This window comes from Ursus arctos, unplaced genomic scaffold (assembly GCF_023065955.2).
Source record: "Ursus arctos isolate Adak ecotype North America unplaced genomic scaffold, UrsArc2.0 scaffold_10, whole genome shotgun sequence".
Classification (NCBI taxonomy): Eukaryota; Metazoa; Chordata; class Mammalia; order Carnivora; family Ursidae; genus Ursus; species Ursus arctos.
In genome coordinates, this window is record NW_026622764.1 from 14,782,947 (window position 1) to 14,798,265 (window position 15,319).

The window sequence follows — 15,319 nt, forward strand, 5'->3', positions numbered from 1 at the left end:
CACACCACGCCTGTAATTCGTGAAAGACTTGAAGGAAGTGTGCGTGCTGCACGATTACTTACGACGGATTTTTTTCTCTTTGCAAACCTGACTCACTTCAGAGTTGCTGATGCATTGGATCGATGAGTTACAGCCTTCGCCTGGGCTCAGGGCCACCGGTGTCAAACCTCAGACTTAGAAAGTGCATACCGTGCCAGCCTTCTCTGTTGAGAATGGTCAACACTCATAGTCTTTGGGGGGAAACGCCCCTGGGCAGAGCAGGCTGGGATACTCTCTTTTGTGGGTATTCACCTGTTCGATTGCCCCTTCGGGGCCGTACTGTGTGGTAGTGAAAGGGAAGGAGCCCTGGGGTGTCTCGGGGCCCCGGGGCCGGGGCAGGCTGTGAATGGCGTGGCCGGTTCTGTGCTGAGCGCTGCTATGCACACGTGCTTGTTTACCCTCTGTTTCAGTCCTCACTGTTAAGTGCCGTTCTGGGGGAGCTGCCCCGGAGCCACGGGCTGGTCAGCGTGCATGGAAGGATCGCCTACGTTTCTCAGCAGCCCTGGGTGTTTTCAGGAACTGTGAGGAGTAACATTTTATTTGGGAAGAAATATGAAAAGGAACGATACGAAAAAGTAATAAAGGCTTGTGCTTTGAAAAAGGTAAGGACTTTGGAGTTACATGTAACTTGAATGTCAGATGATAAAAGTGTTGGTTTAAACTATGGGGTTTACGTCCTTTTTTATGTTTGGAAGATCTTTGGACATTGTTTAACACTTCAAGGGGGTCTTGTGGGCGAAGGCACCGTATTTATCTGCCCGTGTACCCTGCTGTGTTAATCCTGATGTGAGGATGACAGTCACAGGATGCTTTTTTTGTTGTGGGAAGTTTTATTCACTTTTTTTTTTAAAAAGAGATTTATTTAGAGAGCATGAACAAGGGGGAGGGGCAGAGGGAGAGGGAGAACCTCAAGCAGACTCCACGCGGAGCACAGAGCCTGACTTGGGACTGGATCCCATGACCCTGAGATCCTGACCTGAGCCGAAATCAAGAGCCAGTCACTTAACCGACTGAGCCACCTAGGTGCCCCGAGTTTTATTCACTTTTAACTTTTTAAAGGGACAATTACAACAATTTGCAAAAGCAGAGACAGTCATGTAATCACCCCTCATGTACCCATCCCCCAGCGTCAGCCACACTCTGCTGGGGGTGAATCTGTCTGCCTGGTGCCCCTGCTCTCTGCCTTCCCACCCACACCCCGAATTCTGATGCAGAACGTAGACCTCATGTAGTTCATCTGCAGGTCGTTCCTTAGGCATCTCTAAAAGGTAAGAATTCCTTTGAAAAGAAACCATGTTATCATCTTTGAAAAATGACCACGATTCCTTAATATCAGCGTTCTCGTCCAAGTTTACGTTTTGTGAATTATCTCAGGAGGGGATCTCGTCAGCCGTTGATTTGAATCAGACTCCATGTAAGGTCTGTTCTTTGCACTTGGTTGATTGATCTCCTGGGTCCCCTTCAGTCCATAGGTCTCCTCTTCACTTGATTTTTCACGTGTGATTTATTATTTAAAGAAAAGGAAATACTTTAAAATTTCGTTTGAATACTACATCATTTCACAAGGGGAGAGATTGTTTTCAGAAATGACACTGTTTTGCAGAAAATGGCAAGATGAATTGTTTAATTGTGCTTGGGATTTAAGTAAAATGGATGAATGCATGATGAAAACGGAACTTACCTGATGGGAGAATATAATTTAGCAAAAAAAAAAAAAAAAGGAAAAAAGCACATACTGATACTCTGTGACTCCCTTTGGGTTATAAAAATCAGTGGATAATAGCGTTAAAGGGCTCTCCCCGGGGTCTGTTCAATGCGGTCTGGACATCCGACTGTTCCTTTATGCTGTGCGGAAAAGGCTGGGACAGACTTTTAACGGGAGGGTATTGAAGGCTCCAAGCCAGCTTTGTGAGGAAATAGTAATTTTGCTTCAACAGTGGCTTGGACATCATAGATTTTATCAGGTGAGTAGCATTTTATGATGTGGACAAAACATAATTGCCTGTTTAATGGGCTTCTATTTCTTTCCCCTGGGTCATTGTTAATGAGAGGTGGTGTGTTTCCAGAAATGACATCAAGTTAGCAGTGATGGGCTGGATTTTTGTAAATGGCACGTCCTGTATAGGAAGACGGAGAAAGCAGATGTGAAACAGTAGTAATAACTCCCGTTTATCCCGAGTCCGTGCGCTGATCATTTTTCTGCCTGTCTTCCCTGCACGCAGACACACGTGCACACAAAGGTATATGAGTTTTTCATCTTTTACCAGGGCCTTTGATGGCACTGTCCTCATTTTACAGTTGCTAAAACTAGGGCAAGGAGGAGTCTCGTCAGTGCAGTGGCTGCCGGGAGTGAGTGGCCAAAGAGGCCAGCGTGTGGTCCCCGTACCTTCGTGTTGTCCACTTCTGAAGATTTCAACCCTAAGTGGGTACTAGAAGCTGAGGGTTTTCCTTCTCATACTTACACCTCTGCCTTTTCCATTCCTAAGCCACTAGGTAGCCCTGGTCACGGTAATGACCCTTTAAATACGGGTGGCTGTGCATGTCCAGGAGGAAGGACTTTTTTTAAAAAAGATTTTATTTATATGAGAGAGAGCACTAGAGTGGAGAGGGTCAGAGGGAGAAGCAGGCTCCCTGCTTGGCAGGGGGGGGGACTCGAGCAGAACTCGATCCTGGGACTCCAGGATCATGACCTGAGCTGAAGGCAGTCGCTTAACCGACTGAGCCACCCGGGTGCCCCAGGAGGAAGAATTTTTAAGAGTAATAGATAAGTACCAACAATCTATATGGCCAGTAACATTCAGACAGATACCCATGCGCCCAAATCATGAACAGCATTTTCACACACAATAGAAAAGTAAACCTTTTGCCTGAATTTGCCTCCTAACACTGAGCCAGTTGCAAATGCTATGTTTGACATTGACCCCTAACATGACAAGATAAATTATATTCAATTGCCTAAGAGGCTAAGGGAGCATTCCTGAAAAGAAGGGAATTAAATTTATTTGTAGCCTGAATAGATGCCACTTTTTAAATAATGAGTAAATTATATGTATATAATTTTTTAAAAAAGATTTATTTATTTGAGAGTAAGAGGGAGAGAGAGACAGCAGGAGCAGGGGGTGGGGTGGAGGGAGAAGCAGACTCCCCGCTGAGCAGGGAGCCCAACGCGGGGCTCAGTCCCAGGACCCCGAGATCATGACCTGAGCCAAAGGCAGACGCTTAACCAACTGAGCCACGCAGGCGCCCCAGAAACCATTTCTGAAATAAAATGGGAAGATAAGAAGTAATCACACTGAGCAACATCGATTTGGGCTGATGACCTAGTCAAAGTGACCTTGTAGTGAGTTATAGAACATATAGATGTTTCTTAGGATGAGAGGCAATGATGATCTTGCAGCACCTGATTGCTAGGGACATCACAAGCATTCGATAAATGTTAGAATCATGTGGAAGAGATAGTAGCTCTTAATTTTAAGAGCAGCCAATTTTGGGTAGAATCACATCGGAAAAATGTGACATGTTAGGAAGAAGGCATTTGAGTCTGTAACTTCCATTATTTGAGTTGATAATTGTGTAGGTGCCCTAACACATTACATAAATTACCAATAAAAATACTGTTTTAACATAAATGATGTATCATGTGACATTCGCATATTGTACCACTTGAAGACTTTTGAGCATTTTTAGGCAATACATATTTGAAGGTATAGCATTGATAAATTCAAGTTTAATATTTTCCCACATAGATCCCTTGAATTTATAAGCCCCTCTGGGGTGCTCACAGGCTTATAGTTTCTTTTCACGTTTACTACATTTCTGCCAACTTGGACATTTTCTTTTCTTTTTTTTTTAAAGATTTTATTTATTTATTAGACAGAGATAGAGACAGCCAGTGAGAGAGGGAACACAAGCAGGGGGAGTGGGAGAGGAAGAAGCAGGCTCATAGCGGAGGAGCCTGATGTGGGGCTCGATCCCAGACCGCTGGGATCACGCCCTGACCCAAAGGCAGATGCTTAACCGCCGTCCCACCCAGGTGCCCCTGGACATTTTCTTTTCTGATCACCTTGACGGTTATAGAATAAGTATGGTTTTATCTTCAGTTTTTTATCTCTCAGTTGGGATAACTTTTACTCACCTATGACTTAATAGGAAATAAGTGAGTACATAAGGGATATATGAGGCTAATCAAAATATGGAGAATGAGTTATTGATACTTCTGTGTGTGTAGATATAGAGATCAAGTCTTAGCTAATTTTGATATTTTAAGTTCACTTTATTATTTTTTAAAGATTTATTTATTTATTTGACAGCGTGAGGGCGAGCGTGCACAAGCAGGGGGAGTGGCAGGCTCCCTGATGAGCAGGGAACTCAGTGCGGGACTGGATCCCAGGACCCCGAGATCACAACCCAAGCCAAGGGCAGATGCTTAACTGACTGAGACACCCAGGCACCCTCACTTTCTATTTTAAATACACTTTTTTTTATTTTAAAGATTTTATTTATTATTCATTTGAAAGAGAGAGGGCACACACAAGCAGGGGGAGCAGCAGAGGGAGAGGGAGGAACAGACTCCCTGCTAAGCAGGGAGCCCAACGCAGGGCTCCATCCCAGGACCCTGGGGTCATGACTGAGCCAAAGGCAGATGCTTAACCAACCTTGAGCCACCCAGGAGCCCTAAATTCACTTCTGAATGTACTTTTCAGTAACCATTTGGGGCAGCATGATGAGGCAGGAAGAATAAAAGGCTACGTACGAATTGAGAGGAGGTCTGTTCAGATTCCCCCCATTCCTTTTAAGAGCTGACAGTCCTTAGACCATTATATAACCTGGTCTCAGTTTCCTCACCTGTGAAACGGGGCTAATACTTTGCAGCTTGTGAAGATTAGAGATCATCGTTATCAGGCATCCAGGCGTGCCAGGCTTGGGGCATCAGTCTTACCATCAAGGAGCTGGGGAGGTAAGCTGTGCACACGTGTACAGATTATGATGCGGAATAAGGTGGGCCCTTTGTGAGAAATACCAAGTCTTGGGAATCCCCTAAAAGAAGGATGACTTGTGATTTGGGAAACTCGGGGATGGTTTCATGGAAGAGAGTATTTGAGCTGGGCCTGGAAGGGTGGGTGGGGTACTGACAGGCCACGGTAGGAAGGCCAATCATGACTGGAGGCTTGGATCTCCTGCTGTTTGACTCTGGGATCAGCCTTCCTTGGGCCCAGGCCTCACAGCTGACTGCCATAAGCCGTCACCAGTCTGCTCAGGGGTATTTCTCCTGAAGTCTCCACCGTCACCAAAGGGCTGCTGTAGTTTTCTGGCTTGGTGGCATCCAGGCAGCAGAGCCATTTCTTGGCTTTCCCTCTGGTCTCTGTGTCTGCTTTTTAGTGAAAACCATTACAGATAAAATAGTAGGTTAAATGTGACTGAGATGTAACTAATGTTAGAATACCTTCTGCTCATTGGGAAGATTTGGAAATTCATGCTCAACTCAGGCTCTTCCCTTTAACCAAACCAGAAAATTGTGGCTAGGAAAGTAGCCTGACTCAGATTTTTACTTTATATTCTTTGAAATGTTTTTTCTCTCTGAGGCTTGTCCATAAATAGTTTGCAGAGTCAACAACACACTCAAAGTCCCACTACTGGGCTCTGAGCGATTCCATGCCTTATTCCCTAACTGCTAAAAGCAAGGATGGATTTGAAGTGCCTTCTGTAGAGAGTGGTTCAGATTGCTTTGCTACAGCCTGGTGCTATTTCGAGGAGGAAAACAAAGCCACATAAAATCAAGGCTTAAAAACTAAGAACACTTTGCAAGGACTCTCAGCAGTGGATCGGATGCCAAGTAAACTGTGTGCATGTGGGTGGGCGGGGGAAGGCCGGGAGCCTGTTTCAGAACGGCCTGTTGTTTTTCATGGAAACCAAAAGGGAGAGATGGTGAATTCTGAGCGCAGCAAGGAAGTAATGGGAGATAATGGATTTTCATGATTGAGCAATTGCTGCCTTTCATTGATTGCCGTCCAGTGGAGCTCTGAGCATGCAGGGGATTCTGTGTGCCTCTGGGGGCCCTCAGGGTGTGGGTGAGGGTGGAGACACTCTCCGTCGCTTCTCTGTTCGGTGGCGTGCTTTGCGTGTTATGATTCACACTGTGAATGAGGTCCCATTGTGGGTTTGATCCGAAAATATGTATCTGTCACTAAGAGCGAGTTACAGTTGATGCGTGTCCTTCTCCTGTGTATAGACGGTGTCTGTCCACGTGTTTGATTGTTACAGCACCCTTGAGCTTCGCCATTCTTGTCTCTGCACATTGTGTCGAAGAGGAAAAAGAGGCTTTAGTGAGGTCAGAGGAGTTGCTTGTCCTGGACATTCCAACATGCTTTCTCCCCAGATTGGCCAAAGTAGAGACCAGGGGATGAGGGCTCATTTGTAGAAAGGTGTTGCCGTGTATTCTAGGTCGATGCTTGAGAGGTGTGGTCGATAACCAACACCCTCCCGCAAACTCTGCTGGTCTCTGCCAGGAGCTTGAGAGCCTTGGGTAGAACTTGGTAGATTCTCACATCTTCATGTCCTAGTTTATTCTTTACAGCTTTGCGTGTTAGCTGGCTTGCATGGAATGAACAGCTCCTTCGTTCACTGGATTAGATCGGTGTCCCTCGAACACACTGTTACCTCCCTTCTGTTTTTCCTGCCCAGAGTGTTCTCTTTGCTCGTGTTTCTTGTACAAATCTCGTCTTTCACTCTATCACCATGCCTTAAATGTGAAGGCAAGGGTCAGCTGTTAACCTTTCTGCAAGGGTGAGGGGCTGAGGCCGAGATCAGCAAACTGGCCAGTTAAGACACACTTCTTCTTCGAGAAACTAAGTCCCAGGGCTTCCCAAGCTATGGGTGAGCTGCCAGCTCTCATAAGTAGCCCTGGCACCGATGTCCAGACTCGCACATCTAGCTGCAACCTGACGTCCTCAGTGGGCATCTCGGCTTGCCCATAATAACCAAGGTCTCAGTTTGCACCCACTGTCTCCGCAGCTCCGTAAGTGGTGAGGCTGTTCTTGCCCTTTCTCAAGTGGAGGACAGGACAGTACATCGTTCCATCTCCACCACCACAACCGACACCCGTTCATCAGCAGGTCTCACAGCCTCCACCTTTGAATTTTCTCTGGAACGTGCCCACTGCTCTCTGAGTCTACTGCCCCCTCTCTGGTTCTAGCCACTGTCTTCGCTCATCTACGTTAATGCAGTCCCGTCCTCATGTGCGCCCTGCTTCACTCTTTTTCCCTAATAACTATGTTCCACAGAGAGACAAGAGGGATTTCTGAAAAACCTAAGCCAGGTCACGTCCTCCTCCCTACAACCCCTCTCCATTTCACTGGGGGTGAAACCCATGGCCTTCCCTTCTTATCTCTGCTCTTGGTCTCCCCATTCTTTACTCATTCTCTCCAGCTCTGCTGGCCTCCCTGCTAGTTCTTGAACACGTTGGGCACGTGCCATTTGCACTTGCTCGTTTCTGCACGTGGAACATGTTTTGGGTCCATGCAGGCGCCCTCGTCTGTCTGTAAAAGCCCCTCCACTCAGAGCCCTTCCTGACCCCCATGTAGGATTTTTTTCCCTGTCCCTTTGTCCCCCGAGCTGGCTTATTATTTTTTCTTAGTACTTAGGACTTGTCCTCATGCTAATTTTTCATATTGTCAGTCTCCCTCTATGGAAACTCAAGGAATTTTGTCTTTTTTTACTACCAAATTCATTGTGCCCAGAACAATGCCAGACATCTGGTTAATGTTCGGTAAACATCAGTTAAGATGGTGAAATGCACAAACACTCTGGGAAAAGCTGCAAAATGAAAGCAAAAAGCCCTGAGTTTTCTTGGAAAGGTTCAAGGTTACCATTTAGTCACTTGGAATATATCTATCACTATTGATCACATACATGTATGAAGAACCAGTACTGAAAGTTTCGGATGACAGGAGAACACATTTGAAATCTTCCCCCCCCCCCCCCTTTCTGTCTCCATGCAGGATTTGCAGCTTTTGGAGGACGGAGATTTAACCGTGATAGGCGATCGGGGAGCCACGCTGAGCGGAGGGCAGAAGGCCCGGGTCAACCTCGCAAGGTACCCACAGTTTGGTTGCACGTGCTCCGTGCACTGCTCCCAGGGGTGGCTGAGCCGAGACCGCCTGCTGCGTGGCGGGGGGCAAGCGCCACGTTATTCCATTGGCCCTCGGAGTGAACGCGCCCCGAGTTGCTGAAGGCTGTCACGACTGGAAGATGAGCTCCAGGGAGCCTGGGTGTTCCCCCGTCTGATGTCGTCTTCTGTTTTCTAGAGCGGTGTATCAGGACGCAGACATCTACCTCCTGGACGATCCTCTCAGTGCGGTAGATGCAGAAGTCGGCAGGCACTTGTTTGAACTGTGAGTTGGCCCGTGTTGGTCGTTTCTGTGTTCTCAGAACCCTGTAGAGTTTGGGGAAAGGTGCTCGGGGAAGCCGGGGTGCTTTGGAAGACTCCACTTCTGCTGTGGTGTCCCTCCTTCTCCTCCCTTCCCTCCACGGAAGATCTGTTTTAGAGAAAACAAGGAACACCCAGCTGGTGCTCGCTGTGTGTGGTGTGAGTGGAGGACATGCTTTAGGGGGTGAAGAAACGGATGGCAGGTGTCCCCTTGCTGCTTACCGTTGATCACCAAGACACTGTTGGTGGGATAAGAAAGTGGATGTGCAGTTTTTAAATTGAAGAATGGGACTTGGTAACATGACACTTGGCTCCCAGTTCTTTTCCTTCATCATTTTTGTTGCTGGCACGTTAGAAGTGCAGTTTTTTCATACCAACATAGCGCTTCTGTGGCGTGGCGTGGCTCCTTCGTGCTATTTACCCTGTAGGTCAGGAAATACTTGGTAAAGTCTAGAATTTAAGAACGACTTACTCCAGGGGCACCTGGGTGGCTCAGTCGTTAAACATCTGTCTTCGGCTCAGGTCATGATCCCAGCATTCTCAGATCGAGCCCCACATCAGGCTCTTCCGCTGTGAGCCTGCTTCTCCCTCTCCCACTCCCCCTGCTGGTGTTCCCTCTCTCGCTGTGTCTCTCTCTGTCCAATAAATGAATAAAATCTTAAAAAAAATAAAAGAATGACTTACTCCGTATCACAGTATGGCTTCCTGGATTCTTATTAGAATTAATACGTAAGACCCCCACATGTAGGGTTAACTTGAATTTGAAACTAGATATCTAGAATCTAGCTCACCTGCTGACTCTTACTTTGTGTTCCTGGAATTTGTTTTCATTGGATCTTGCTTTGTCACCACACGACTGAAGAAGGACAGCTCTGAATCTTTTCTGTACAGACTGTAACCTAACATATGTGACTCGTGCTCCTCGTGGAATCCAGGCTGCCATATTTGGAAGCATCATGAATGTGCTCTTGCTAAAATGGCATCCACGTCTACCCCATAGTTACCTTACTGTTGTTCACCTTGTCAAAGCCCGTGAGCGCTTTCCATGCACTTCCTGAAGCCCTAATGTGCGCACTGAGGTTGATATTCTTGCAAATGGTGTTGCACAAAACATCTTCATTTACAGAGGAGGACTGAAACAGCAGAGAGAGATTTTCTCCCAGTCCTGGAGGCTGAAATCCCAGATCAGCGTGTTGGCGCCTTGGTTTCTCCTGAGACCTCTCTCCTTGGCTGGCTGGTGGCCGCCTTCCTACCGTGTCCTCACATGGCCTTGCCTCTGTGCACGTGCACTGGTGGTGGCTTTCTCCTTATGTCCTCTCTCTCTCTCTCTCTTTTTTTTTTAAGATTTATTTGAGAGAGAGCGTGTGTATGCATGATTTGGGGGGAGGGGCAGAGGGAGAGAATCTCAAGCAGACTCCCCACTGAGCATGGAGCCCAAAGTGGGGCTCAGTCTCACAACCCCTGAGATCATGACCTGAGCCAAAATCAAGAGTCAGGCGCTTAACTGACTGAGCCCCCCAGATGCCCCATCTCCGTATGTCCTAATCTCTTCTAAGGATACAGGACAGGTTGGGTAAGGGCCCACCATCAAGGCCTCATTTTTTAACTTAATTTCCTCTTTAGAGGTCCAGTCACCAAATTCTAAATTACTGGGGATTAAGGCATCAACATGTGAATTTTGGGGGTGGGATAGGGAGACACAATCATTTAAGTAGCAAAGTAAAGGGATTTTAACAGAGTTAGCAGCGTGAGGCAGCTCTGGGTTGGGGATACTAGGAGCCTGGGACTCAGTGTCCCCTCAGTGTGGGTTCCTAACATGACTACCCGCCTCCCCCGCCCCAAGTGTGTATGTATGAAGTACTTAGATTTGGGGTGACAACAAGTTCTGGAGATAGGTCGGGGTGATGGTTGCACCACAGTGCGAGTGTCCATAATGCCATTGAGATATATGCTTACAAATAGTTAAAACAGTAAATGTTGTACAAATTTTACCACAGTTTAAAGAAAAAGTGTATAGCAGCAGTGAATATTTGAGAACTCGGAGAGCCAAGCAGCTGATACTTGACATGGCCTCCAGCTCTTTGATCTGACCCCCTTGCTTGTCCCTTCCTAGTCATGACTTGATGAATTTTCCCTCAGGGAAGTGCCTTGTGGCTTGTGACTGAGTTCAGTGATAGGGCCCAGTGCTGTGCCTGAGATTCCCTGCCCCGCACCCTTGGTGGCATCAGGAGCAGCCCAGCCTCACTATCTCTAGAGCCTCACCCTGAAGTCAAGAATGTGTGTCGCCCCGTCCTGGGTGGGTCTGCAAGTTCTCCATCGCTCCAAGAACAGAGTCCACTGGCCGTTGCGTTTGGGTCACTTGGGAGGAGAGAAGGCGTTCTCATTGCTGAGTATTTGTATGTTTATCACGGAAGCTCCCCCAAGTTCTTCTTTGAACACGGGAGGTGTTTATAAAGTCCTCTCGGGTTTAATGGCTTTGTATATACACTTGATAGAAGCAAGCTTGTTAAAATTGTTGTTTGCTAATCAGAACCACGTTCTTTGGGGAAACTTAGGGCAGGGAGCACGAATGCAATTTAGGAAATCACTCAGCAGCAGCTGGAGAATGTTCTCAACGAGCTAGAAAATTGGACTGAACAATATGCTATGAAAGATGGCGGTTGTGTTGAGCTCAGTAATGTGAAGTGTTTTGTATTAAAAGTGAATGAATTACACTTCTACTCACCATTAACAGTTTACTTCAGTCGTGAATATACATCCAAGGTTATTAAGGTTTGCGAGTTTTACAACTATATGTTGTAAACGTTTACGTGGATTTTGTCACATGCAGAAGGTCGGAGGCCCTTAGGTGAACGGGTTTCAGTCTAACCTGTTTTGGCTGTGGAGCCTGTCCTACTTTAGAAAGCCCCCTCCCCCAGGCCCCCTACTTCCTGCATAATCAGTTCTCTGAGTCTGTCCTTACTGGATCTCCCCACACTGCCGCCTGCTCTGTTCACCTTTGCTCTTTCAGGCCTTCACAGACCCCCTTCATGTGCAGGGTGCAGCTCCACGGCCTCAAACGCCGAGCAAGGTTCTTTGCCCTCTGCCCCATCCCCCATTCCAGCATATCCCCACCCTGTGCCCTTCTGTCTTCCCACAGCCTGTGGTGCACTGTACTTGGTCACTGTCGAGTTCTCCCCACACCCGACTCCACGGTGAATGCACCAAGGCACCTTTGTGCAGGATGGTTTCTGTCCCCAGAGCCGCTGCACCTGCTGTATACCCTCTTGCAGGGATGTTCGCCCAGAGAGTCTCATGGTCCTTGTGTCCCCTACATCCAGGATGGCAGCCCGCACCTGGCTTTTTCTTCATGGCAGACATCACGCCTCGAGAGTACATTTTCTGTGTTTGTTGAATGATCCTCCCTCCACATAATGCAGAGTGTTTGCTGTTTTCTGGTCTGTGGGTGTCCTCTTTACTTAGAACAGTGCCTGGCACCTCAACAGATGTCTGTCAATGGAATGAATGAGGGCAGTGACTGTCTTACTTGTATCCCCTCTACCAAGTTCATGGCCCTTCTTAACACAGCCCTTACAGAGGTTAAGAGTTAAATAACTTGTTACTGAATCATGTTTTTTTTTATGGCATGACTTGGAAATTTTTACTCTTAAAAATTTGGCAAATAGAGTATTTTCCTGGAGGTTTTCATTAAAAATTATAATTTAGAAAAAATTTAAAGCCATCACCTAATAACATCATTATCTTCCTTTATCTGTGGTGGATGTTAGGAAGAAACTTTTGCGTGGGCCCATCTTGGTCATAGCAGCCCATCAGATTCGGTTAACAGCCCCTTCAGGGACTGCCAGCACGGAATCGGGAACGAAGGAGAAACAATTCCATTAAATGCTTTAGTGCTAAGCTGGAAGAGGGGTTTACTCGGTCAGCACGCTTAGGAATGAAAGCCTCACCAGGACCTGTCAAAAGGGAAACAATCCTTCTGGACGCAAAGAATGGAATAATAGTATATACATCTACATCCTGGGGTCTTCTGATCTCAGACCCAGTCTCAGAAGTCTCCTTAGGACTTCGCTATCCTGAGTCCAAAGCAAAGGGCCACTTGTGGGTTAGGGAAGGGGGTGAGCGGTCCACTTACCCAGCGGATCAGTGCTCTTCCCACAACATGCCCTGTGAGTTGTCAGCAGTCTTATTTTGCGATGAAGGCACTGCGGTTCGTAGAGGTCTAGTAGCTCCCTTGACCATGTCAGGCTGGTAAGAGGGCTTTGAACTCCAGTCTGGGTGCCTCCAGAACTCTTGATCTGACCCATATGAGCAGGTGGAGTTGTGGCCCAATGTTGCTGAGATTTGCTTTGCCCGGGGCTCGGGCTCCCAGAACGTGTCCCTGCGCCCTGTCTGTGGTCCGGCAGCCCCGACCTGGGCTACTCACTTAGCTGGAGAGGATGCAGGCCATGGCAGAGTGCGGGCTGGAGTGCAGCTCCTAGGGGTCTACATTTAAAATGAGGAGCAGCTTGAGTTACTGTACAAAACACCGGAGTGTTGAGTACTGAGAGGGGCGGCTCTTGTCTGAGAGAATCGGTGTTTCCTTTGAGCCATTGGATGATTTCCACTATGATTTGGGCCATTTGGAATCTCTTCTTTCATGTTCATATTGGGGAGGTTTTCAGTCCTAATGAAAGAAGATGTGCTTCCTGGATGGGACTGTGGGGACATTGTAGACACTGATCGAGGCCATGCCAGCATTTGTCTTCTAATAGTATTTAGGAAGAAGTGTCTACAAAATGCACTTTGGAGGTGCCTGGGTGGCTCAGTCTGTCAGCTCAGGTCATGACCCCGGGGTCCTGGGTTCGAACCCCATGGCAGGCTCCACGCTCAGCAGGGAGTCTGCTTAGGGATTCTTACCCTCTCCCTGTGCCCCTCTCCCTGCTCGTGCGCTTGCTCTCTCCCCCTCAAATAAATGAAATATTAAGAAAAAAAAAAAAGAATGCACTTTGGTGAAGGTCACTGAGTATTTAGGATTTTCTTTTGGCTACTATATACATCATAAATCATAATCACCTAGGAGACTAAGAAAAATGGGCACATTTTTGTATGACCTAGATCCCTCCTTCTCCCATTCCTATACAGGGATAAAATAACTAGTATTTTCGTTTAGTCAGGTTTTGGAATCTCAGTATTGCTCAATTATCTTTCATCGTGAAATATATAAATAATTGTTGAGTTTTAGTTGGTGGGGGCCCCTTAACACTTGCTGGCTTCTTCACTGGACTGCTTTTTAAAATTTCTTAGCAGCTCTAGACTCAAGTTTGCTGCTGCTACATTTGAGGGCCTGGTTGGGCTCATTGGTTTGCATTCGTATTTGATTTGTATTTGCACTGGTACTTAATCTTTGACTTCTGTGTTGTCTTTGTCTCATTGTGTTTTCAAAGTGTGTGTTTTTCCATTTGGAACACCCCCATTAATGTGGTTTTTGCATACTGTACCTTTTACATTTATAGGTGTATTTGCCAAACCTTGCATGAGAAGATCACAATCTTAGTGACTCATCAGTTGCAGTACCTAAAAGCTGCAAGTCAGATTCTGATATTGAAAGATGTAAGTAATTTCTAGAAGTCTGTGGAACTTGCTAGCACTCAGGTGTGCTGACGGTGAGACCTCCCAGCAGGTCTGTGCTTGGGTTTGTGCTGAACTCCCTCTCCTTCCTCAGTTTTGCATCCTGTTCTCCCCAGAGCTGGTACCCGTGCCTTTGAGCATGAATCCAAACACATCTAGGAATGTAACTATTGCATGCTGAGCCATTTAACCCTAAAGTAAATAAAATTGCTACCTCAGAGTTATAAATTACAGCTGTTCTGGTAAAATCATTTGGGATAATGATGCTATTTTGGTTAGAGCTTTTGTCTTCCTCTTCCACGACGTACATCAAAGTGTATTATTTGGAGATGAGAGCTACGCAGACATGTTTGTGTCTATTTGTCATCTGCAGTTTCCTGAAAGAGCGTCTTCCGTTGATAACAGGTGTGGTTGGGGGGTAACAGGCCCCTGGTGGAGCTGTGCTCTCCAGGGTGTCATCAGTCACTAGTCTCCCAGCACAGGGCTTTGTGCATGCCCGGTACATGCGAGAGTGGGCAGCAGTAAGTCAGTCCAGTTCCTGCCATCAGGGATGTCCATCCTTATGGGGATAGATGTAAGGAAGGAGTGGGGGGGGGGGCGCTGATAGCATGGCTGCCTCCCTGGGGAGGTGGTGCCGCAGGGGACATGGGTGGAACGAAGGTGCTGGCCAGGCAGTCGTCTGGGGGAGAGGTGGCCAAGGCGGATGGTCCAGCTGTAGGATCCTAAGGAAGGACCTGACCTGGCATGTTGGAGGAATGGCCGGGAGGCCAGTGTATCTGAGGCAGAGGAAGTGAGGAGTGTGAGGAAGGTGGGCTTGGAGCAGTGGGCTGCTGGCCCGGTAATGGGTTGGAAGCCATCGGACAGCCCACAGCAGAGGAGCGATGTGGTCTGATGCATGGTTTTAAAAGATCTCTCTTGCTGTTTGCTGGAGGGCCAACAGCAGACGCAATTAGAAGTCTCAGTAAAGTTCAGAAGACGGATGCATGGGCTCAGGCTGGTGTATCAGTTTCTAGAGCTGCCATCACAAAGTCCCACAGAGTGGGGGCTTCAACTACAGAACTCTATCATCTTCACCTTTCTGCAGGCCACCAGCCCCAAATCAAGGGGCCGGCAGGGCCGTGCTCTCCCTGAAGGCTCCTGGGGAGAATCCTTCGTTGCCTCTCCCAGCTTCTGGTGTTTGCCAGCTGTCCTTGCTGGTCTCGGCTTGTAGCCGCAGCACTGGGGTCTGTAGCTCCATTGTCACGTGGT

The 15,319-nt window shown here is 47.4% G+C and overlaps 1 protein-coding gene across 2 annotated transcripts in view; it reads left to right on the forward strand.

Annotated features, from left to right (window-relative positions):
* Positions 1 to 15,319, forward strand: part of ABCC4 (ATP binding cassette subfamily C member 4) — a 233,395-nt gene that overhangs the window by 89,896 nt on the left and 128,180 nt on the right. For both annotated transcript variants that reach the window (XM_026493475.4, XM_044381898.3), the window contains exons 11-14: positions 450 to 641; positions 8,037 to 8,131; positions 8,343 to 8,429; positions 13,957 to 14,053. In XM_026493475.4, the coding sequence (XP_026349260.1) occupies positions 450 to 641; positions 8,037 to 8,131; positions 8,343 to 8,429; positions 13,957 to 14,053 (471 nt within the window). The remainder of the gene's footprint in view (positions 1 to 449; positions 642 to 8,036; positions 8,132 to 8,342; positions 8,430 to 13,956; positions 14,054 to 15,319) is intronic.